The sequence below is a fragment of the Pelodiscus sinensis genome, chromosome 2, assembly GCF_052426305.1.
Source record: "Pelodiscus sinensis isolate ZL-2025 chromosome 2, ASM5242630v1, whole genome shotgun sequence".
NCBI lineage: Eukaryota > Metazoa > Chordata > Testudines > Trionychidae > Pelodiscus > Pelodiscus sinensis.
The window spans coordinates 232,901,305-232,926,674 of record NC_143053.1 but is presented as its reverse complement, the minus strand read 5'-3'; the positions used below and the strand labels follow the sequence as shown (position 1 = coordinate 232,926,674).

The window sequence follows — 25,370 nt, the reverse complement described above, 5'->3', positions numbered from 1 at the left end:
CGAAGACTTGAATCAAGGTTGTGCAGTTTGCGATTTGTACATTAAAAAAAACAAAAACAATATGACCTCAAAGGGTAGGTCTTACATGGTCAGTTGGGCCTCTTCAAGGAGACCAGGCCACTAAAGCCAGAACTGCACTATGAATCATTATGGGACAAACTGGCAAATCCACAGCATCCAAGCTAACCTGTCACAAGATTGTGCCCACCATTTTATCCACATTCACCATTGTGATAAGCTCCTGTCTCACCTCTTCTGGAAACTTATCTTTGAGCTTTAATGCATTGTCCTAAAGACTAAAATCATAGCATGTCATCAATGTCTGCTGGCTAGGAGCTTTGAGTTGCATAGAATCATAGGTTTGGAAGAGACCTCAGGAAGTCATAGACTATAGTACGCTACTAAAAGCAGGACCAATCCCAACTAAATCATCCCAGTCAGAGCTTTCTCAAGCTGGGACTTAAAAACGTGTAGGGATACCTCCTCCCTAGGAAATCCATTCAAGTTCTTCAACACCTTCTTAGTAAAATAGTTTTTCCTAATATCCAACCTAGAACTCCCACACTGCAACTTGAGGCCATTGATTCTTGTCATCTGTAACCACTGAGAACAGTTTCTTTCCATCCTCTTTGGAACCCTCCTTCAGGAAGTTGAAGATGGCTATCAAGTCTCCCTTCATTCTTCTCTTCTGTAGACTAAATTAAGCTCAAATCCCTCAGCCTCACTTCAGAAGTCATGTGCTCCAGCCCCCTAATCATTTTGTTGCCCTCCACTGGACATTATCCAATGAATCCACATCTTTTTTGTATTGGAGGCCCCAGAATTGGATGCTATACCCCAGATGTGGCCTAGCCAATACTGAATAAAGGGGAATAAATCACTTCCTTAGATCTGCTGGCAATGCTCCTCCTAATGCACCCCAATATGCCATTAGCCTTCTTGGCTACAAGGGCACTATAACATGATGCAACATACCACCTGAGTGCCTCTTGCTGTTCACTCTGGGAATTAGCTTTGCTCAACACTGGAGCACCCTCTTTTGGCTGGTGTCTCACTTGCTGTTATCTGTTTTCTGTTAATGGCTCTGTGATGGGGGCTTGGAGCACCACACTAACTGCTCTGGGGAGCAGGCAGTGGGCCACACTGGAGTTGCTGCACACACACAGCAGTGTGCTGTGAACCAGCACATTTAGGACCCAGGGGGAACGGTGCAAGGGGGAGGAGACGTGACGCCTGCGCAACGCAGGGCACAGAGTTTGAAAGAGGGGGCAGGAGCAAGTGGCAAAAGGGGGAGGAGAGAAAGAGCAGAGACTGGCTGCACTCTCCCCAGCAGGACACCCAGGAGCCGGGGTCCGACCAGACAAAAGCCGACCCAGACCGGGACCACCCAACCAGACCTGGCTGGAGGGGAAACCAAGACACCCTGGACGGGAAGACTCTGTGGTGGCTGAGTGACGAAGCTGCTTGAGACTCTGGACTGGGCAAGGGACTGAGGGAACACAGAGACAAAGGGGATGGGGCTTGCGGAAAAGGGGGCTCTTTGGAGGGAGTGGCTGCGGGGCCCTGTTTCAGGCTCTACTGCCTTACGTTAGGACCTGTGTCCGACCCAAACCACAGCACCTTTCTTTCCAGGTATTGCTCTATGGCAGTGCCCCCACACGCCCCCTCAGAAAACCCCCAAACCCTTATACCTACATTGCCTCAGCGACCCTACTGCCAGTCTTCATCTAGTCTCATACCTTACGGGAAAACTGCAGTCTGACGCAACCACTCATTACAGACGAAGGGGGTATGAACCACCTAACTTTGCCTACCCTGGCTGCCTCCCCACAGTCCTAGAGCCTCTCAGGCCTCTGTTGCTGGACTTCAGCCTGGGACTACTCAGGCTGGAGCCCTCCTGGCTCACTCTGCCTTTCCCCAGCACTGCTCTGCCAGTGGTACCATGGCTACCAGGAAGCTAAGTCCTTCTTCCTCTAGTTCTGGAGTGAGAGTGTGCTCAGTCTGGCCAGCCATCTCTTTTATACAGCCCATTAGGGTTCTGATTGGCTATTGCAAGGCCTCTCATTATTGTGCCCTACCTATAGCCTGCTCCTAGGGCTATTTTAACCCTTCTTATGTCTGGAGTGGTGTGATTAGCCCACTATTGGCACACAGTTGATTCATATCCAGCTTCTCATCCACTGTAATCCCAGGTCCTTTTGTACAGAATTGCCGCTTAGCCAGTCAGTCTCCAGACAATAGTAGTGCTAGGGATTCTTCTGTCCCAAGTGCAGGACTCTGCACTTGTCTTTGCTGAACCTCATCATGTTTCTTTGGATCCAATCTCCCAAATTGTCCAGGTCACTCTGGACCCTATCCCTATCCTCCAGCGTATCTACCTCTCCCCCAGCTTAATGTCTCTGTGAACTTGCTGAGGGTGTAATACATCCCCTCATCCTGGTCATTAACAAAGATATTTAATACTGACGTCAACCAGTCATCGAGCCGTTGATCACCAGTCAGTACAATATCCATTGAACCCAAAGTTCGAGCCAGATTTCTATCCACCTTACAGTCCATTTATCCAATCCATGCATTGTATAAGGAGCCTGGATACCTAAGTTAGGACTTTGAATTCCATAAAGCAGCAGAGCACCTAAATGTTAGATGTTGCAATGCTGAGTCTAACTCCCATTTTTTAATCTAGTCCTGAGTATTCATAAGTGAAAGTGTAAGAATTTGTATTCTTAGTCCAAGTATTCAGTCCACAGAGGATCCTGGAAGACCTGCTCCCCTCCTCCCACCATCAACATTCCTGATGACTGCAATTTATTTACTTTGCACTCACCACTCAATTTCTCTTTTCCCATCTGGCCCATTGCAGACACCTGTGCTTGTTGCAAATCTTTTAGATTTACTTCCAGCTTTGCAAGTAAAATCTCTCTTTTCTTGGTTAGTTTCTCTACTTTGCTCTCTAAAGAGAAAGGAAGGTTTTTGTGCATTAAATAGAGAAAATATTTCATAGGTATTCTCTGTAAAATGAAATATACAAAATATGGAACACTAAAAGGGGCTTTTGTGTTTCTGCCATGAGCATTCTTTATTCAGGTAGTGCACAATTGCTACAGGCAATTATCTAAACAAAGATCTTTTAGACAATAGAATGAAACCTTAGAAACTATTATGTTCCATTTAGTAAAAACAGTATCTAGTTTTTATATGTACAAATATATGTAGAAAAAAGAAAAGAAAATCTTCTTCCTTCTTATACTTTAAGTACTGTCTCTTACAGCACTGTACAAAGACAGGGAATGGTCAAATGTAGGCCTTGCGTGTATACCTGAACTCTCACAATACTGAAGCAGGATATATCTAGAAATCTAATAATGGTGAACATTTAAAAGAAAACATATTCCCTTTAACGCACAAACAACTGCAATCCACCTAAGTGACTCTCCTCTGGTGTAGAACACCACTTTGTACATACTCCATTCCATACTACGGCTATGTCTACAATACAGAGGGGTTTTTTTTTAAACGTCTGTTTTTCAAAAAAAAAACTTACTTATTTCCATAGTGCAATTGTGTACTTTCGAAAAAAAATCGAAAGAACAGAGGATTTTTTGATATTGGTAAATATCTTTCTACGAGGAAGAAGACTTTTTCCAAAAGAGCTCTTTTGGAAAAGGTGTGTGTGGATTGGGAAGAGCGAGTTCTTTCCAAAGAAAAGGAATGAGAAAAAAAGCTCAGGTGCCCTGGTGGCCACTCTCCATAAGCAGCGAGAAGTCCTGTGGCACCTTATAGACTAACTGAAGTATTGGAGCATAAGCATTCGTGGGCAAAGACCCACTTCGTCAGATGCATCTTGCATCTGATGAAGTGGGTCTTTGCCCACGAAAGCTTATGCTCCAACACTTCAGTTAGTCTATAAGGTGCCACAGGACTCCCCGCCGCTTTTGCAGATTCAGACTAACACGGCTACCCCTCTGATACTTGACTCCGTCCATAGTAATCACAACTTTCCAATGTGCTTTATCAATACAACAAATCTTTATATTAATAATGTGTCTATCTTGCAGTACTTAACCAGGCTAATCTCTTTTTAGAAAGGCTCTAAAAGCCTTTACATGTGAACATAAAACTCAAATTGCAGTTCTGGCAGAGTAAGGAATGCAGGATCAGCGCCTTCCCCTGTACTTACCAGCCATAATGCTTGGTTGGCTAGACGCTAGAGCCTGTGCTTGTTGTAGATCTTTACGGTTTGATTCCAGACTTTCAAGCAAAGCCTTTCTCGCTTCTGATAGTTCACGCAGTTTCCTCTCTATGGCAAGAAAATACTTTAAATGTATCAATAGTTAAACTGTATTTAAATATTCTTTAAAATCTGATTTACATGAGATATTTGATTATGTGAGCTGGATTCTCTGGCCATGAGTTTTCAAAGATAACAGCAAATGGCTCTGCAGTTGGTGACTCCTTATGGAATGAAGCTTTCTGCCAAAGAGACCAAGCTCCTGTTGCCTCTTTGTCTTTTAGCATAAATGCTTAATGACCCTCTCTTATTGTCAGTTGAGAGTCTTCCAAAACTGATCAAACGTTTGGATCTCTACCTCTTCCTGATTTTCCATGTAGGATCAAGGAATTTGAAATGCAGGTGGTGTTCTCGTCCATCTTCCCTGTTGAAGGAAAAGGTCCTGGTAGGCATCATTGAATTGTGAAATTAAATGCGTGGTTGCACAGGTGGTGTCGGACAGAGGGCTTTGAGTTCTTGGACCATGGGACTCTTGTTTCGGGCACAAGGACTGCTAGAAAGAGATGGGACCCACCTAACAAGAGCATCTTCACGGGCCGCACGTAGGGCATACTTATACCAGAGCGTCTTCACAGGACTGCACGTAGGGCATACTTATTCAGTTTCAAACAGATGGCAGTATTTTCAATCTCCGGAGACTCCAGGCTTGCAGTAAAGTGGTTACTACAACTATTCGTGACCTTCTGTTTGCCAATGACTGTACATTGCTGGCTTATTCAGTGAAAGATGCACAGGAGCTTTTGATCGCTTTGTCACTTCTGCTCACCATTTTGAACTCTCAGTGAGCCTCAAGAAGACACAAGTTATACCTCAGCCTGTCTGGAAAGGGCCCAGAACTCCAGTGATTACTGCTGCGGGTATAGTCCTTAAGGCTGTTGACAAGTTCTGCTACCTGGGAACTGAATTGTCCTCTAGCATAAATGTGGATCATGATGTATCTGCTCAACTAGCCAAAGCCAGTGCTGCCATTGGAAAACTGACCAAACGCCTATGGAATGACCATGGTATTAAACTCCATACCAAGATAGCGGTTTATTAGGCAGTTGTCTTGAATGTCCTGCTGTATGGCTCGGAGTCATGGACAATATATCGTCACCATGTTTTCAAGCTCGATCAGTTCCATATGCATTGTCTGAGAAAGATTGTCCATGTGAACTGGTGGGACAAAATTCCTAATAAGGAGGTTCTTAAGCTGTGTGGTGTCATGGGCATGGAAGCAATGCTTATGAACAAACAGTTTCACTGGATCGGTCATGTTATGAGGATGGATGATACATGAATACCAAAGATGGTCTTTTATCGCCAGCTTGCTCATGGAAAGCGCTCTATCGGTGGTCAATATAAGCACTATAAAGACAACTTAAGGCCAATATCAAGTCATACGGCATATCTCCCAATGATCTGGAAACTCTAGTTAAGGACAGTTTGTCCTGGCGATAAACCATTATACAGGCTCTTAAATACTTTGAGAGCCAGAGTATCCAGATATTACAGGAAAAGTGGAGGATCTGAAAAGAACATACAGCACCTGCAGTTGGCAGCCTTTTATGTGACATCTGTAATTGGCTTTGCTGATCCAGGATTGGTTTAAGTTGCTCATCAAAGATGTCATAAAAGATGAGATCTTTCAATTGACGGCTCAGTCCAAGAAGATTTCTATAAAGTGAAACAGCTTCCTACCAGCCAGCTTAGGCAACTCCTCACAGTGTGCTGGTTTTTGTAAATCACATTCTTAGGCACCTCATCCTCTCCGTGCATTGTATAAGGAGCCTGGATACCTAACTTAGGACTGTGAATTCCATAAAGCAGCAGGGCACCTAAATGTTAGATGTTGCAATGCTGAGTCTAACTCCCATTTTTTAATCTAGTCTTGAGTATTCATAAGTGAAAGTGTAAGACTTTGTATTCTTAGTCCAAGTATTGAGTCCACAGAGGATCCTGGAAGACCTGCTCCCCTCATCCCACCATCAACATTCCTGATGACTGCAATTTATTTACTTTGCACTCACCACTCAATTTCTCTTTTCCCATCTGGCCCATTGCAGACACCTGTGCTTGTTGCAAATCTTTTAGATTTACTTCCAGCTTTGCAAGTAAAATCTCTCTTTTCTTGGTTAGCTCCTCTACTTTGCTTTCTAAAGAGAAAGGAAGGTTTTTGTGCATTAAAAAGAGAAAATATTTTATAGGTATTCTCTGTAAAATGAAATATACAAAATATGGAACACTAAAAGGGGCTTTTGTGTTTCTGCCATGAGCATTCTTTATTCAGGTAGTGTACAATTGCTACAGGCAATTATCTAAACAAAGATCTTTTAGACAATAGAATGAAACCTTAGAAACTATTATGTTCCATTTAGTAAAAAGAGTATCTAGTTTTTATATGTACAAATATATATAGACAAAATAAAAGAAAATTTCCTTCCTTCTTATACTTTAAGTACTGTCTCTTATAGCACTGTACAAAGACAGGGAATGGTCAGATGTAGGCCTTGCGTGTATACCTGAACTCTCACAATACTGAAGCAGGATATATCTAGAAATCTAATAATGGCAAACATTTAAAAGAAAATATATTCCCTTTAACGCACATACAACTGCAATCCACCTAAGTGACTCTCCTCTGGTGTAGAACACCACTTTGTACATACTCCATTCCATACTACGGCTATGTCTACAATACATTCATCTGACGAAGTGGGTCTTTACCCACGAAAGCTTATGCTCCTACACTTCAGTTAGTCTATAAGGCTATGTCTAGACTGCAAGCCTCTTTCGAAAGAGGCTCTTTCGAAAGATACTTTCGAAAGAGCCTCTTTTGAAAGAGAGCGTCTAGACTGCACGCGGAATTTCGAAAAAGCAAGCCGCTTTTTCGAAAGAAAGCACCCAGTGAGTCTGGATGCTCTCTTTCTAAAAAGCCTGTTTGCTTTCAAGAACGCCTTCTTTCGAAAGAGCACTTTCGAAAGAAGGCGTTCTTCCTCGTGGAATTAGGTTTACCACCGTCGAAAGAAAAGCCGCATTCTTTCAATTTAATTTCGAAAGAACACGGCTGCAGTCTAGACGCAGATGAAGTTTTTTCGAAAAAAGGCTACTTTTTTCGAAAAAACCCGTGAGTCTGGACACAGCCTAAGGTGCCACAGGACTCCTCGCCGCTAACACAGAGTCTTTTTGTTGTTTTTTTTAAAGTCTGTTTTTCAAAAAGACCACTCACGTCCACAGTGCAATTGTCTACTTTTGAAAAAAAATCGAAAGATCAGAGGGTTTTTTCTGACATTGGTAAATATCTTTTTACAAGGAAGAAGACTTTTTCCAAAAGAGCTCTTTTGGAAAAAAGCATGTGTGGATGGGGAAGAGCAAGTTCTTTCCAAAGAAAAGGAAAGAGAAAAAAATCTCAGGTGCCCTGGTGGCCACTCCGTCCATAGTAACCACAGATTTCCTATGTGCTTTATCAATACAACAAATCTTTATATTAATAATGTGTCTATCTTGCACTACTTAACCAGGCTAATCTCTTTTTAGAAAGGCTCAAAAAGCCTTTACATGTGAACATAAAACTCAAATTGCAGTTCTGGCAGAGTAAGGAATGCAGGATCAGCGCCTACCCCTGTACTTACCAGCCATAATGCTTGGTTGGCTAGACGCTAGAGCCTGTGCTTGTTGTAGATCTTTAAGGTTTGATTCCAGACTTTCAAGCAAAGCCTTTCTCGCTTCTGATAGTTCACGCAGTTTCCTCTCTATGGCAAGAAAATACTTTAAATGTATCAATAGTTAAACTGTATTTAAATATTCTTTAAAATCTGATTTACATGAGATATTTGATTATGTGAGCTGGATTCTCTAGCCATGAGTTTTCAAAGATAACGGCAAATGGCTCTGCAGTTGGTGACTCCTTATGGAATGAAGCTTTCTGCCAAAGAGACCAAGCTCCTGTTGCCTCTTTGTCTTTTAGCATAAATGCTTAATGACCCTCTCTTATTGTCAGTTGAGAGTCTTCCAAAACTGATCAAACTTTTGGATCTCTACCCCTTCCTGCTTTTCCATGTAGGAACTAACAATACGGCCAAGAACGATCTTGAGCAATTCACTGGAGATTATGTAGCACTGGGAAGAAGGATCAAGGAATTTGAAGTGCAGATGGTGTTCTCGACCATCCTCCCTGTTGAAGGAAAAGGTCCTGGTAGGGATCATTGAATTGTGAAATTAAATGCGTGGTTGCACAGGTGGTGTCGGAGAGAGGGCTTTGAGTTCTTGGACCATGGGACTCTTGTTTCGGGCACAAGGACTGCTAGGAAGAGCTGGGACCCAACTAACAAGAGCATCTTCACGGGCAGGCTTGCAAACCTAGAGAGGAGGGCTTTAAACTAGGTTCGTTGGAAGATGGTGACCTAAGCCGGAGGTAATTGGGGAAGTGGGATACCAGAAAAAAGCACAAGGACGAAAGAGCAACAGAGGACCCCTCATTCAAACAGAGAAGGTAGGACAACCAACTAGTTATCTGAAGTGTTTGTACAGGAATGCAAGAAGCCTGTGAAACAAACAGGAATAAAGGAGAGTTGGTGGGATGACTCCCATGACTGGAGCACTGTCATAAAAGGGTATAAACTGTTCAGGGAGAAAAGGCAAGGGCGAAAAGGAGGAGGAATTGCACTGCATATAAGGGTATGTCTACACTACCACCCTAGTTCGAACTAGGGTGGTAGTGTAGACATACCCTAAGAGAGCAGTATGATTGTTCAGATCTGCAGTATACAGAGGGCGAAAAGCCTGTTGACAGTCTTTGGGTTAAGTTTGAAGGTGGGAGCAACAGAGGTGATGTTGTGGTTAGTGTCTGTTACAGACCACCAGATCAGGTGGATGAAGTTGACGAGGCAGTGGATAGTAGCAAGCGTTCACATTTATGGAAAGCTCGTGTTGTGTCCAAGTAGAATGCGAGAGCCTGGTGAACATCTAGGGTGTGTAGGCAAGACTCACAGGGAGACGAGCGCGGTTTAGGTTGGGAGTACGATAGGTTCATGAATGTGAAACTCCAAATTCACCTTTGGGAAGAAACTGGGATGAGGAAATAGTATTTCCCCCTGGTTGGTGAAAAGTGTATTTAGCAGTGTAGCTGAGAAGGCAGGAAGCTCACCCACCCTTCGTGCAGAGATAATAGCCAGGAGGAAGGTGACCTTCATAGTGAGTGTAGGCAGGTCAGACGTCACCATCAACCTTGAAAGGGGGACAGGTTAGAGCATCTAAAACTAACTCCAAGTCCCACACATCTGTGGGTTCCCTATGTGGGGTGGGGAGTATAAGTTTGCGAGTTCCTTTAAGAATTTCTTGATCATTGGATGGGAGAATAGTGAGTAACCCTCTATCAGAAGTTGAAAGGCAGAGATTGCTGCAAGGTGGATTTTGATAGAGAAGAGCATTAAACCGGATCTTTGTAATTGTAGGACATAATCGAGGATGCGATGGACGGAAAAAGAATTGGGATTGAGGTTGCTGTCGTAGCACCAGGATTGGAAATGGTACCATTTGTACAGGTAAGTAATATGTGTAGAATCCCTTCTATTATGCATCAGCACATGCTTGACTTTCTGGGACTATGTCATTTCTGTGTGCTGGAACCAGGTAGGAACCAGGCCTTGAGGTACAGTCGATGAATCTCTGGGTGTACGATTGATTCTCCCTTGATGCTGTGTCAGGATGTCGTGTCGGTATGGTGGGTGGTAGGGGGAAGATATGGACGTCCAGAGGAGAAATGGGAGCCACATCTGGTGGGGCCAAAAGGGGATTATGAGAATGACCTTGGTGTTGTCTCTATTTTCTCCAAGACTTCGGGAATCAGTGGAATCGGAGGAAAAGCGAACAGCATTTGTGACTCCAATCTATTTGGAAGTCATCTCCCAGAGATTTCGGTCCAATGCCTGCTCTGGAACAGTAAGAAGGGCACTTTGTATTGTGGTACGTTGCAAATAGATCTATGACGGAAGCCCCCATCTTTGGAAGATGTGTCGTGTTACCTCCGAATTCAACTGCCACTGGTGGATCAGGTGCCTGCTGGGAGTATCGACAATGACATTGTCTTTGCCTGGCACGTATGTTGCAACGATGGAGATATTGTGATGGATACACCAGTTCCATAAACGTGCCACCTCTGTGCAAAGGGATTGTGAACAGGCACCGCCCTGGCGGTTGATGTAGTATACTGCCGTAATGTTGTCTGAGAGAATTTGAATAGAGCGGCCTTGGATATGGGGGTAGGAAATGCTTGCAGGTGCTGACTACTGCTCTCAGCTCAAGGAAATTGATGTGTTGGAAGGACTCTTGAGCAGACTCTCGGCCTTGAATTTGGTAATCTCTAAGGTGAGCTCCCCAGCCCAGCAAGGATGTGTCTGTTGTGATCTGTACTGGGGGTTGTGGACGACAGAAAAGAACGCCGGCAAGCATGTTTGTGGGGGTACTCCACCATGTTAGGGATTCCTGTACCATAGGAGGGACGGACACTGTTCTGTGAAGATCGTGATTGCCTGGTCGATAAATCGAAGCTAACCAATGCTGGAGGCATCTGAGGTGTAGCCTTGCATACTGCACCACATATGTGGTGGCGGCCATATGACCCATAAGTCCCAGGCAGGTAAGTATCGAGATCTTGGGGCTCGTGGAAAGTATCTGTACGAAATCCTGAATTACCCGGAATCTGGATGGGGCAGGTAAGCCGTGGCCGTGGTAGAATCCAATCGTGCTCTGATGAACTCGAGGGATTGCTGTGAAGTCATGGAAGATTTTGCAAGATTGATTATGAGCCCAAGAGTGTTGAATAGAACTTGTGTGATATTGATCACTTGTGATGCCTCCTCCACAGTAGGCGCCTTGATTAGGCAATTGTCCAGATATGGAAATACTATGATGCCTTGTCGGCAGAGATACGCGGCCACTACAGCTAACATCTTTGAGAAAATTCTGGGCGCTGATAAAAGGCCAAAAGGAAAAACCTTGTATTGAAAATGTTCATCGCCTACCAGGAACCTGAGGAAACACCTGTGAGCCAGATGTATGGTCACGTGATGATAGGCATCCTGTAAGTTGAGGGACGCAAACCACTCCCTTTTATTGAGTGCTGAAAGGATGGAAGCCAGTTTCACCATCCTGAACCTGTACTTTTGAAGGTATCGATTGAATCATCGGCGTTCCAATATTGGTCTCCACCCTCCTGACTTCTTCTGGGTAAAGAAATAATGGGAATAGAATCCCTTGGCCCGGAACTGTTTGGGCATCCTCTCTATAGCGCTGATTGTGAGTAGCTGGAGAATCTCTGTTTTTAAGAGAGGCTCGTGAGAGTGGTCCCTGAAGAGGGATGGGGAGGGTGAAGAAGCGAATTGGACTGTGTAGCCTGATGTAATTAGCTTGCGAATCCATCTGTCGGTGGTGATTGCAAACCACCGATGCTGGTATGGTCTCAATCTATGATGGAACAGTTTGTGCGACTCATCTGGATGGTACACCAGAGGGATGGTTTGCAGACCCCCAACCAAGCTATCAAGGCTGCCGGTTATTTTGTTGGTTCGGTACCCTGTTATTTTGAGGTCGTCACCTCTGCTGCCACTGCCTAGGTCGTTGTTGGTCATATTGTCTGAATCGAGATGCCACATATGAGAAGGGCCTCTGATGATAGTAAGGCGTATATTGTCAGCATCGGTAAGGCGGGGTATACATGCCGAGCATCCTAAGCATGGTTCTTGAATCCTTGCCCAAATGGAGCACCTGGTCCAAATAAGCTTTGCCTGTCGAAGGGCAAATCCTCTACTTTTGACTGTAGCTCTTTTGGTACTGCACCCAGTTGGAGCCAGGATGCTCTGCGCATCACCACTAATGTGGCGGTGGTTCTTGAAGCTGTGTCAGCGATATCCAGCACTATCTGCAAGGCTTTTCTAGAGGTGGGATAGCCATCCTATACCACAATTTTAACATCTACTTCAAGTATTGATTCATCCAGAGGTAATGCAACTTTCTACTTTTGTGACGGTTGTAAGAAGCCTGTGCTGTTTTTGCTGGACTTGGGTTAGCTGCACTTCTTGGGATTCCGCCACACGCTTGAATAGGTCTTGGAATTAGCGGGCATCATCAGTGGGTGAACAGCCACCAGGAAAGATCTCCTCATCTGGGGATGAGGATGATTGGTCTGTCTGGGATTCCCCCTGTGGCTGGTCCTGCTCCAATATGTGCCCAATATGCACATTCCCGGTCGGGGTTTAGGGTCCCGTGATCACAGATGTAGCAATTGGACTGATGGTGTCGTGGGGAGCATGTGTGCTGTGGTAGTGAGGCGATCTTGAGCGGGTACATCGTGCTGAATAAGGGCAACGGTGAACGTAGCAATGTTGTTCATAGCAGTGCCTATAGTAACTTCTATCTGGAGAATACCTTGGGGAATATAATCTTCTCGTAGAATGGTGATAGTGGGAGTAAGATGAAAGGGAGGGTGATCTCGAAGAGCGAGATCTGCCTCTTGCATGCCTCAGGGATAGTATGGGTCTGTGCCAGTGATAGCTCTGCGGGGATGGAGAATAACGCGGTGAGTTGTGTTGATGATGCAGAATGGGGCTGCCATGGGTCACAGCCTCTGAACGCACCGAGCATGGCGAAGCGGGGGAGGAAGGCTCAGGAGAAAAAGGCACCGGTTCCGGGCTAAGAGAGGGAGTGATGATCCTTCTGTATTTGCGCAATGCCTTGGACAGTGTCGGTGAGGACTGGTGGTATACAGGGCCAGACTAAGTGGTGGGCACACCGGGCAGCTGCCTGGGGCGCCAACTGATGGGGGGCGCCTGATGGTAGCAGTAAGGGGCACGCGGCATCCCTTATGGCTACCATCAGCCGCCGCACACCCGGCTCCCACAGCGCTGGCCCCCCAATCCCTGCGGCGCCGGCCAACAGCACCCTTCGCCCCACGGCCATGGGGCCCTGCATAGCCAGGCGTGGCCCGCCCCGGGCTGCGTGTCAGCAGCAGTGGCCAGTCCAGGCTGGACAGCGCAGGCACTGTGTTCCCCGGGGGCGTACCCTGGGCTGTGCACCAGCAGCTGTGACTGGGCCAGGCAGTGCATGTGCCGTGTGCCCCCGGGGCAGGCCCGTACACCCTAGTAGGGGCGGGCCCGCACATGCGCCATGCACCTGGGGGCAGCACCGCCCATCCGGGTCCAGAGCGCTAAAATGGCTTGGGCCGGCCCTGGTGGTGTAGCAACACTTGTGGCTCCAGTTCCTTCGGCAGTACTGGCGATGTTGGTGCTGATGGAAGTGCACATACACTCAGCGCCATGATCAGTCCCGCACTCAGTGCAGTTTGGTGCATTTGTGTTGGCAAGTATGGTGTCAGGGCCATTCTTGGTGCCGGCTTCGTCACTGGTGCCGGCTTCATCACCAGTGCCGGCTTCGGCATTGGTGCCGTGGTGGTTCTAGGTGCTGACATGGAAGTCCTTCTGGGTGTTGCTGCCGGTGCTGACTCTGCTCTAGGTGTCGATGGCATTACATGCGCCTTTTCCCCTGAAAGGACAGAACTTGGCGCTGATGTACTGCAGGTGGCCTTATGCTTATCAGGGAAATTGGAGAGGCCCATTCCCAAGGTGCCCGGCTTTTCTGCCGTACTGATCCGCTTAGAAGGAGAGTGGCTGTGTGGAGAAGAGCTCCTTCCAGTCGCTCTTGGGGTGGCCCGCTTATCCGTTGCACGAGCGTCCGGAGGCCGAGAAGCGCCAGACTCGGCTGCTTGCAGTGTGTTATTAAAGAGGAGCATCTTGAGCCGCATTTTGCTGTCTCGTCTGGCTTGCACTGTGAGTTTGGAACAGCATTGGCTTTTTGAGGGATATGGCCCTCGCCCAAATACTTAATACATCGCGAATGCCCGTCTGAGGCAGGCATCATGTCTTGGCATGTCGCACATTTTTTGAAGTCGGGGGATCCCGGCATGTTATGTTCTGAGGTGACTAGTTAACTATGAGGAAAATTTTTAACAGTTTTTTTTTAAACTATAAACTATCTAGAACAACTAAGACTACTAAACTGGAATAACCAGAGCTACTAAACTAACACTATTTACAACTTTTCTGTCAGAATTGCAGGAGTAGAGTGAGAAGAGTAGACAGTTAGGAGGAACTGGCAGGAGCCGGACCGTGCGTGCTCAGAATCGGCATGTGATGCCTGCCATGCATGCATAGTCCGATTGGACTACTGCTGGCGACTCTCTGATTTGCGGCACGGGACAAGCCCGACACCTAAAGTGGAGCATCCACGGGAATATCATTTGAAGAAGAAGGGGACATTATTGAAAAATGCACATGCTGTGGAATGGCTCTGGTAGAGTGAATGCAAACTGTTTGGGGAGCGGAGACATTGTTGAGTTCATAGCATAGTTGTATGCATTGAAAGATCCACTTAGATCTAAGATATCTGCTTAAATATTGAATCTTTCAGTAGTAGAGAGAAATAGACATGGGGATTTCCTGAATGTTTTTGTTCTCTCTAAGTAAAACGCTAGTCCTTGTTGGATGTCAAGGGAGTGTAGAGCTATGTGGTAACTGTGTGGAACTTTGGAATGTAAACAGGTGAGTAAGGTTGATTCAAGTGAAAGGGTGAAACTAACTTTCAAGAGAAATCTGGCGTGCGGTCCTAATCACTATCATACCTTCTCTGTCCCAATGAACATATAAGCATTTTGCAGTCACAAGGGAAAATGAATGGCTAAATAGAAACTATGCTTTGCATCCTGGAACGTATGCACACTTCTTGATCATGATGATCACCATGAACACAGGACAGCAATCATTGGTAGAGAACTTGCACGTTATAAAATTGACATCGCATGTTTAAGCAAAACACGTATTTCTGGTACCATCCAGTTCACAGAGTTCGGAGCAGGCTATCCATATTATTGTGTGGGCCACCCAGAGGATCATCCAAGGCAAGCAGGAGTTGGCTTCACCAGACACTGCTAGTTCCCAACTTGACTCCGAGCCACATGCCATCAGTTCTCGCCTTATGACTCCAAAGTTTAGACTGAGGCAGGGACAATGCCTCGTACTTGTTAGTGCATATACACCCACTTTGTCTGATGCAGATGATGAAAAGGAGGATTTCTACGCTAGCCTGAATTCAATGATTTCTTCAGTACCTTTTAAATCCAAGCTATATTCATTTGATGATTTTAATGCTAGAGTTGGTCAGGACTACATCACATGGCTAAAGGTGCATGGACATCATGGTACTGGATGTGAGAACTCAAATGGTACTCTGCAAGTTTATTCTTCCAACAGGTGAACAAATACAAAGCAACCTGGATGCACCCTCGGTCTAAGCATTGGCATATGATTGACTAATTCATCACCAAACAAAAAGACCTTTCTGAAGTCAAGTTGACTCATGCAATGCGTGGTACTGGCTCCTGGTTTGACCACTATATGTCACGTAGTGTTGTCTCCTTGAACCTTTGTTCATCAAAACGTCATCATTCCGCTGTATGCCAAAAAAAGCTGGATGTAGGTAAACTTGAGATATCTGAGACATAAGCACTTTTTCAATGCAGTCTTGATGCTTCCTTAGTCACCAGCAACGAAGATCTAGAATGGTCACCCACTATTGAGGATGATTGGAGAAACATCAAAGAAACAACCTACAGACTGCTGTTGAGATCCTCGGTTTGCAAAAACACAGGCACAAGGGCTGGTTTGATGACGAGGACAGAGATGCACAAGTTCTTCTTGATAAGATTCATGAGACACACCTGGCTTGGATAAATGACAAAGAGAATGCCTGCAGGAAATCAGCGTATATACAAACTAAGCAGGAGGTACAAGTCAAATTACGGCAAACGAAAGAGGACTGGTGGAAAAATCAAGCAGTTAAACTCCAAGATGCAGCTGATAGACATATTTTAAAGCATTCTATGATGGGCTGAAGGCAGTCTATGGGCCACGCTTTCCTGGCTGTATACCAGGGCACTCTGCTGATGGCCTCACTTTGATCATGGATTATGCTAAAATCCTTGACCACTGGGCTGAACATTTCCACAAAGTATTGAAGGAGCTAGTCTCCCAGGACTTCAAAGATGCCTTGATTGTAAATATATATATGAGGAAAGGTGACCGTGCATATTGCGATGACCATCAGGGCATTTCTCTGCTCTCTATAGCTGGTAAGATCCTGGCCTGCGTTCTTAACAATCAGCTCTCACTACATGTGTTTAAATATGGTATTATTCCTGAATGCCAGTGTGGATTCTGTGCCAGTCGAGGCACTGCCGATATGATATTTACAGCCAGACAGATACAAGAGAAACGTAGAGAGCAACATCAGGACCTCTATGTGATTTTCATCAATTGACCAAGGCATTCCACATGATCAACAGAAATGGGCTCTGGAAAATACTTGGATGAATTGGTTGTCCTGAAAAATTTATCAACATTGTTTGGTCTCTCTATGATGGCATGCTTGGTTGTGTTCTTGATGATGGAAACACCTCAGCACCTTTTGAAATATCAAATGGTACAAAGCAAGGATGTGCCCTGGTTCCTCTCCTATTCAACATCTACTTCTCAATTATGCTGTTAGTTGCTTTTAAGGACTGCACGTAGGGCATACTTATTCAGTTTCAAACAGATGGCAGTATTTTCAATCTCCGGAGACTCCAGGCTTGCAGTAAAGTGGTTACTACAACTATTCGTGACCTTCTGTTTGCCAATGACTGTACATTGCTGGCTTATTCAGTGAAAGATTCACAGGAGCTTTTTGATCGCTTTGTCACTTCTGCTCACCATTTTGAACTCTCAGTGAGCCTCAAGAAGACACAAGTTATGCCTCAGCCTGTCTGGAAAGGGCCCAGAACTCCAGTGATTACTGCTGTGGGTATAGTCCTTAAGGCTGTTGACAAGTTCTGCTACCTGGGAACTGTATTGTCCTCTAGCATAAATGTGGATCATGATGTATCTGCTCAACTAGCCAAAGCCAGTGCTGCCATTGGAAAACTGACCAAACGCCTATGGAATGACCATGGTATTAAACTCCATACCAAGATAGCGGTTTATTAGGCAGTTGTCTTGAATGTCCTGCTGTATGGCTCGGAGTCATGGACAATATATCGTCACCATGTTTTCAAGCTCGATCAGTTCCATATGCATTGTCTGAGAAAGATTGTCCGTGTGAACTGGTGGGACAAAATTCCTAATAAGGAGGTTCTTAAGCTGTGTGGTGTCATGGGCATGGAAGCAATGCTTATGAACAAACAGTTTCACTGGATCGGTCATGTTATGAGGATGGATGATACATGAATACCAAAGATGGTCTTTTATCGCCAGCTTGCTCATGGAAAGCGCTCTATCGGTGGTCAATATAAGTACTATAAAGACAACTTAAGGCCAATATCAAGTCATACGGCATATCTCCCAATGATCTGGAAACTCTAGTTAAGGACAGTTTGTCCTGGCGATAAACCATTATACAGGCTCTTAATTACTTTGAGAGCCAGAGTATCCAGATATTACAGGAAAAGTGGAGGATCTGAAAAGAACATACAGCACCTGCAGTTGGCAGCCTTTTATGTGACATCTGTAATTGGCTCTGCTGATCCAGGATTGGTTTAGTTGCTCATCAAAGATGTCATAAAAGATGAGATCTTTCAATTGACGGCTCAGTCCAAGAAGATTTCTATAAAGTGAAACAGCTTCCTACCAGCCAGCTTAGGCAACTCCTCACAGTGTGCTGGTTTTTGTAAATCACATTCTTAGGCACCTCATACTCTCCGTGCATTGTATAAGGAGCCTGGATACCTAACTTAGGACTGTGAATTCCATAAAGCAGCAGGGCACCTAAATGTTAGATGTTGCAATGCTGAGTCTAACTCCCATTTTTTAATCTAGTTCTGAGTATTCATAAGTGAACGTGTAAGAATTTGTATTCTTAATCCAAGTATTGAGTCCACAGAGGATCCTGGAAGACCTGCTCCCCTCATCCCACCATCAACATTCCTGATGACTGCAATTTATTTACTTTGCACTCACCACTCAATTTCTCTTTTCCCATCTGGCCCATTGCAGACACCTGTGCTTGTTGCAAATCTTTTAGATTTACTTCCAGCTTTGCAAGTAAAATCTCTCTTTTCTTGGTTAGCTCCTCTACTTTGCTCTCTAAAGAGAAAGGAAGGTTTTTGTGCATTAAAAAGAGAAAATATTTTATAGGTATTCTCTGTAAAATGAAATATACAAAATATGGAACACTAAAAGGGGCATTTGTGTTTCTGCCTTGAGCATTCTTTATTCAGGTAGTGTACAATTGCTACAGGCAATTATCTAAACAAAGATCTTTTAGACAATAGAATGAAACCTTAGAAACTATTATGTTCCATTTAGTAAAAAGAGTATCTAGTTTTTATATGTACAAATATATATAGACAAAATAAAAGAAAATCTCCTTCTTTCTTATACTTTAAGTACTGTCTCTTATAGCACTGTACAAAGACAGGGAATGGTCAGATGTAGGCCTTGCGTGTATACCTGAACTCTCACAATACTGAAGCAGGATATATCTAGAAATCTAATAATGGCAAACATTTAAAAGAAAACATATTCCCTTTAATGCACAAACAACTGCAATCCACCTAAGTGACTCTCCTCTGGTGTAGAACACCACTTTGTACATACTCCATTCCATACTACGGCTATGTCTACAATACATTCATCTGACGAAGTGGGTCTTTGCCCACGAAAGCTTATGCTCCTACACTTCAGTTAGTCTATAAGGCTATGTCTAGACTGCAAGCCTCTTTCGAAAGAGCCTCTTTCGAAAGAGAGAGTCTAGACTGCACACGGAATTTCGAAAAAGCAAGCTGCTTTTTCGAAAGAAAGCACCCAGTGAGTCTGGATGCTCTCTTTCTAAAAAGCCTGTTTGCTTTCAAGAACGCCTTCTTTCGAAAGAGCACTTTCAAAAGAAGGCGTTCTTCCTCGTGGAATTAGGTTTACCACCGTCGAAAGAAAAGCCGCATTCTTTCAATTTAATTTCGAAAGAACGCGGCTGCAGTCTAGACGCAGGTGAAGTTTTTTCGAAAAAAGGCTACTTTTTACGAAAAAACCCCTGAGTCTGGACACAGCCTAAGGTGCCACAGGACTCCTCGCCGCTAATACAGAGTTTTTTTTTTTTTTTTTTTTTAAAGTCTGTTTTTCAAAAAGACCACTCACGTCCACAGTGCAATTGTCTACTTTTGAAAAAAAATCTAAAGATCAGAGGGTTTTTTCTGACATTGGTAAATATCTTTTTACAAGGAAGAAGACTTTTTCCAAAAGAGCTCTTTTGGAAAAAAGCATGTGTGGATGGGGAAGAGCAAGTTCTTTCCAAAGAAAAGGAAAGAGAAAAAAATCTCAGGTGCCCTGGTGGCCACTCCGTCCATAGTGACCATAGATTTCCTATGTGCTTTATCAATACAACAAATCTTTATATTAATAATGTGTCTATCTTGCACTACTTAACCAGGCTAATCTCTTTTTAGAAAGGCTCAAAAAGCCTTTACATGTGAACATAAAACTCAAATTGCAGTTCTGGCAGAGTAAGGAATGCAGGATCAGCGCCTACCCCTGTACTTACCAGCCATAATGCTTGGTTGGCTAGACGCTAGAGCCTGTGCTTGTTGTAGATCTTTAAGGTTTGATTCCAGACTTTCAAGCAAAGCCTTTCTCGCTTCTGATAGTTCACGCAGTTTCCTCTCTATGGCAAGAAAATACTTTAAATGTATCAATAGTTAAACTGTATTTAAATATTCTTTAAAATCTGATTTACATGAGATATTTGATTATGTGAGCTGGATTCTCTAGCCATGAGTTTTCAAAGATAACGGCAAATGGCTCTGCAGTTGGTGACTCCTTATGGAATGAAGCTTTCTGCCAAAGAGACCAAGCTCCTGTTGCCTCTTTGTCTTTTAGCATAAATGCTTAATGACCCTCTCTTATTGTCAGTTGAGAGTCTTCCAAAACTGATCAAACTTTTGGATCTCTACCCCTTCCTGCTTTTCCATGTAGGAACTAACAATACGGCCAAGAACGATCTTGAGCAATTCACTGGAGATTATGTAGCACTGGGAAGAAGGATCAAGGAATTTGAAGTGCAGACGGTGTTCTCGACCATCCTCCCTGTTGAAGGAAAAGGTCCTGGTAGGGATCATTGAATTGTGAAATTAAATGCGTGGTTGCACAGGTGGTGTCGGAGAGAGGGCTTTGAGTTCTTGGACCATGGGACTCTTGTTTCGGGCACAAGGACTGCTAGGAAGAGCTGGGACCCACCTAACAAGAGCATCTTCACGGGCAGGCTTACAAACGTAGTGATGAGGGCTTTAAACTAGGTTCGTTGCGGGATGGTGACCTAAGCCCTGAGGTAATTGGGGAAGTGGGATACCGGAAAAAAGCACAAGGAGGAAAGAGCAACAAAGGAGGACCTCTCATTCAAACGGAGAAGGTAGGACAACCAACTAGTTGTCTGAAGTGTTCGTACAGGAATGCAAGAAGCCTGTGAAACAAACAGGAATAAAGGAGAGTTGGTGGGATGACTCCCATGACTGGAGCACTGTCATAAAAGGGTATAAACTGTTCAGGGAGAAAAGGCAAGGGAGAAAAGGAGGAGGAATTGCACTGTATATAAGAGAGCAGTATGATTGTTCAGATCTCCAGTATACAGTATACAGCAGTATATAGTGTCTACTATAGACCACCAGATCAGATGGATGAAGGAGACGAGGCTTTCTTCAGACAACTAAGAGAAGCTTCCAGATCACAGGCCCAAGTTCTCATGGGGACTTCAATCACCCTGACATCTTTTGGGAGACAAATACAACTGTACACAGACAATCCAGGAAGTTTTTGGAGAATGTTGGGGATAATTTCCTGGTACAAATGCTGAAGGAACTGACCAGGGCCATTTGCAGCTTCACCTGCTGCTCACAAACATGGAGGGACTAGAAGGGGAAGTAGATGTCCGTGGCAACCTGGGCTGCAGTGATCATGAGATGGTTGATTTCAGGGTCCTAACAAAAGAAAGAAAGAAAGGCGAGCAGCAAAATACACACCCTGGACTCCAGAAAAGCAGACTTTGACTCCCTCAGAGAACTGATGGGCAGGATCCTCTGGAATGCTATCATGAAGGGGAAAGCTATCCTGGAGAGCAGGCAGTTATTTTATAGGAGCCTTACCGGAGGCACAGGAAGAAACCATCATGACGCCCAGTAAGAAAAGAAAATATGGTAGGCGATCAGATAGGCTGTGACGGCGCGTTGGGGGTTCCCCGTCTCCTGCACCCCGAAATGGCACAAACAGACTGCATCAGCCGGTGGAATAGAGGAAGTTTATTGCCTCTCCAGGATACAGCACAGCACAGATGTAGTCTGGTCACAGAGCTGGGCTAGGATGCCTCAGGCCCCCTTGAGTTGGGGGGAGACTGGGCCCCTAACTCCAGCTCCTCTCCCTAGGCTGTCCTCACAGACAGCCAGCAACCAACTCACTCACTTCCAGCCCTGCCCCCCAGCCAGGGCAGCATTCCACCTTCCTTTGTTCCTCTCCATGGGGGGTGTCTGGCCACTGGTTCAACAAGTTTGGCACTACCTCTGCCTAGTGAGGTTTTCCCTGCTAGGTCTTGCTCCAGACAGCAGGGGTCACCACAGCCCAGCAAGTACCCCCACTACGTCACATAGGCTTACCAGGGAAATCCTTGGCAAGCTTAAACACAAAAAGGAAGCTTATAAGAAGTGGGAACTTGGACAGATGTTCATTGTCACGCGCTGTCAACTATCCTTCTGTTCCTTCTCTACCTCAGATAGCCATAATAATCCAAAACAGAAGGGATGGAGAGTCATGGAGCAGCCACAGGAACAACCATATCAAAGAACCACAGTAACAGCACCAGGTGACTAACCCTCTCTTCTTTTTCAAGGACTGTCCCTGTGGGTGCTCTATGTTAGGTGACTATGGAGCAGTGTCTTGTTGTAGAAGGTGGGCCTTTCAGAACTGTATATGCAGTCAATAGTATAGATTGCCCAAAACGTGTGTCTGCTGGGGAATGTTGCTGTATTGCGTAATGCTTGGCAAATATATGGATTAATGTCCACCTAGTCACTTGGCGAATGTCTGTGATGGGGACATTATTGAAAAAGGCCCATGACGTGGAAATGGCTCTGGTTGAATGAATGCAAACTGTTTGGGGAGCAGAGATATTGTTGAGTTCATGGCATAGTTGTATGCACTGAAAGATCCACTTAGCTCTAAGATATCTGCTTAAATATTGAATCTTTCAGTAGAAGAGAAAAATTGACATGGGGATTTCCTAAATGTTTTTGTTCTCTCTAAGCATAACACGAGTTCTTGTTGGATGTCAAGGGAGTGTAGAGCTGTGTGGTGATTGTGTGGAGCTTTGGGATGTATACAGGTGAGTAAGGTTGATTCAAGTGAAAGGGAGAAACTAACTTTCGAGAGAAATTTGGGGTGGGGTCCTAAAATTACTTTATCTGTTTGAAATATCATGTGTGGTGGATCTGCCATGAGGGTGACTAGTTTCCCATCTCTTCTGGATGGAGTGATAGCAATAAGGAAGAGTACTTTCACTGAGAGATATAATAGGGAGTACATTGTTAGAGGCTCAAATGGTTTGTTTTTAAGTGTGTACAATAACATATTCGGGTCCCACACGAGGTAAGTTGCTTTAGCAGTGTGAACGAGTTATTTAGTCCATTAAGGAGATATTCAGAGGATGGATGTGCAAATGTGGTGTATCTCTCAATTTTATGATGCCTCATGGACATAGCCACTAATTGTATGTTGATGAAATTACTAGCAAGTCTGTGTTGTTGGAGGTCCAAGATATAATCCAAAACTCTATGTAATGGGACCAAATGAGGTGAGAGATACTGAGTTATACTTCACTTGTGGAGGTGGTGCCTTTTCTGATTATATGTCTTACATATACGTGGTTGTATACCTCTTGAAAAGGTCCTGGAATGATTTGAAGTCATCCCTAGTAGTAGGAGGTAGGGGACATTATATTTTCATCTGGGTGAGCATCATGACTTCTTCTCCAGTTGCATCATCTGGTTCATCCACATCTTCTTGTTGTCCAATTTGAGATGGAGATGAAGGTGAAGGAGGTTTGTGGTGGGAAGAGTTGTGGATTTGGGAGTTGCCTGGGACTGGGTTCTATATTATGCCCAGTGGTCCCAATATGGCCAAGTAGGGTACAGCTGCCCCTGTTTGGGTGGGATTGGTATGGTTTGGGGAGGAGTGATATGGAGTCTGTGAGGTCATGTCTTCCTCCTCTTCTTCATCTGAGGGGAATGGCTGTGCTGAACTAGCCGGTGGTGTGATCAGCCCAGGTTCTGGGTGGATTGGCATACCATTGATACTGAATAATGGTGTGCCAGGTACCAAAGTTAATGCTAAATCAGCATGTGCTGTAAGCAGTGGTGGTACCGAGAAGGTTGGTGCCGGGGTGCACGTGATTGTCTGCACTGATGGTGTCGAAGGTGCTTGTACTTGCATGCTGGTGGCTGGGGACACCGCCTCGGAAAGGGCCAGTGCTGACTTCTTCAGTGTCAAAGGTGCCGATCTGGACGACTGCTTTCTTGACTTGTGCACCAGAATTAGGGGCTGCCAATTCTTTTGCCTTTAGCCCTCAGGGCATCTGCGTACTGGATGTTCCCAGTGTCTCTCAGTCCAAGGTGGATGGTGCCATTGTTACCAGGGATGATCATTTTGCCTGGGGAATGCTTCTTTTTTGGATGTTGTCTCTGAGGCAAAGCTTGAAGCCTGTGTTTCATCAGCTATTTGGAAGGAGATTTTATAGACGCTAGATGGGATTCCTGGTCAGAGACTTCTTCTGGAGATGTTTCCTATGGAGGAGACCTAGTTTCTGGGTGTGATGATGGACTAAGAGATATCTCCCATCAGGAGCAATTTCAGTTGTAGGTCTCTGGCTTCAAGAAATGTAGCTGACAGCTTTTTACAGCATGCACACTTTTGTGGGCTGTGTGACTTGCCGAAATAGCAGATAAACTGAGAGTGGTCACCTGAAAGAGCATTAGACAGTCTGCAAGTAACGCAGTATTTGAATTCCAGTGGCCTGGAATGCTGTTCGAAGTTCATCTCCAGGAGGATTGCCCAGAGAGCTTTAGAGTTTAAATATTTTTTTTTCTTAAAGAAATAATGGAGGTAAGAACCAAGGGGAAAAAAAACAGGGTAGGTTATAATGTAATGTGAGATAACCTAAAGGTCATTCAGGGAGTGATGTGTCAGAGCTGCCTGATGTTGCAATCTAAGCCTAAGGTAGTAGAGAAAGAACTGAGGGATGGTTGACAGCATGCAGTTGTTAACCACTCACACCAGCATGACATGCGTACCGTGCATGCACCGCCACCTAGGGGGGTACTGCTGCTGCAAATCTCTGGCTACAAGTGTAGGGTACTGGCAAACCTAATGTGGAGCACCCACAGGGAAACTCCTCAAATACGAACCTCTTCTACCTTAATATTTAATGCAGATGCCACGCTCTTTTCACAGGTCCTGATGGGTGTATAATCATCCAGCGCTGGGGAAGCACTCTCGGATACCATCCCCTCATTGGATGATGAAGAATAGGAAGTGGAAGCAAAATCTAGGGCTGGTGGTATCTCCTCTAATTCTACCAAGAAAAGTTTGAAAGAAGCAATTTTCCTTTGCTAGGCACTGGGCCCAATACCTGATTTCCTGGTGCATCTGAGTAGGTAGCTCCCTGACACCTCTTAGAGGATATAGAGTGGAAAAGGTGTGAAGATTACCTGGAAATGGGCAGGAAACACACTGGGTTCCACAACAGTCATTACTAAAGACACAAGATTCAATTTCACTCAGGTTGTGGGTTTCTATTTGTCAGACAAGCTTGAGCCTCTGATAGGGTATGTCTACATTACATGGCTCCATTGACAGAGCCATGTGGATGAGATTTGTAGACATAGGAAAATGAAGCGGCGGTTTAAAAAATCCCCTCTTCATTTACATCAAAATGAAGGATTGTGGGATGAGGTTTACCAGGGCGGTCGACAAAGGAGCTTTTGATGTCG

At 44.8% G+C, this 25,370-nt stretch overlaps 1 protein-coding gene across 7 annotated transcripts in view; it reads right to left on the bottom strand.

Moving 5' to 3' along the window:
- Positions 1-25,370, bottom strand: part of CCDC7 (coiled-coil domain containing 7) — a 361,859-nt gene that overhangs the window by 42,343 nt on the left and 294,146 nt on the right. For all 7 annotated transcript variants that reach the window (XM_075922671.2, XM_075922670.2, XM_075922665.2 and 4 more), the window contains 6 exons: positions 19,886-20,005; positions 18,310-18,435; positions 7,903-8,022; positions 6,301-6,426; positions 4,181-4,300; positions 2,828-2,953 (listed from right to left, as the gene is read on the bottom strand). In XM_075922671.2, coding sequence (XP_075778786.2) covers positions 2,828-2,953; positions 4,181-4,300; positions 6,301-6,426; positions 7,903-8,022; positions 18,310-18,435; positions 19,886-20,005 — 738 coding nt within the window. The remainder of the gene's footprint in view (positions 1-2,827; positions 2,954-4,180; positions 4,301-6,300; positions 6,427-7,902; positions 8,023-18,309; positions 18,436-19,885; positions 20,006-25,370) is intronic.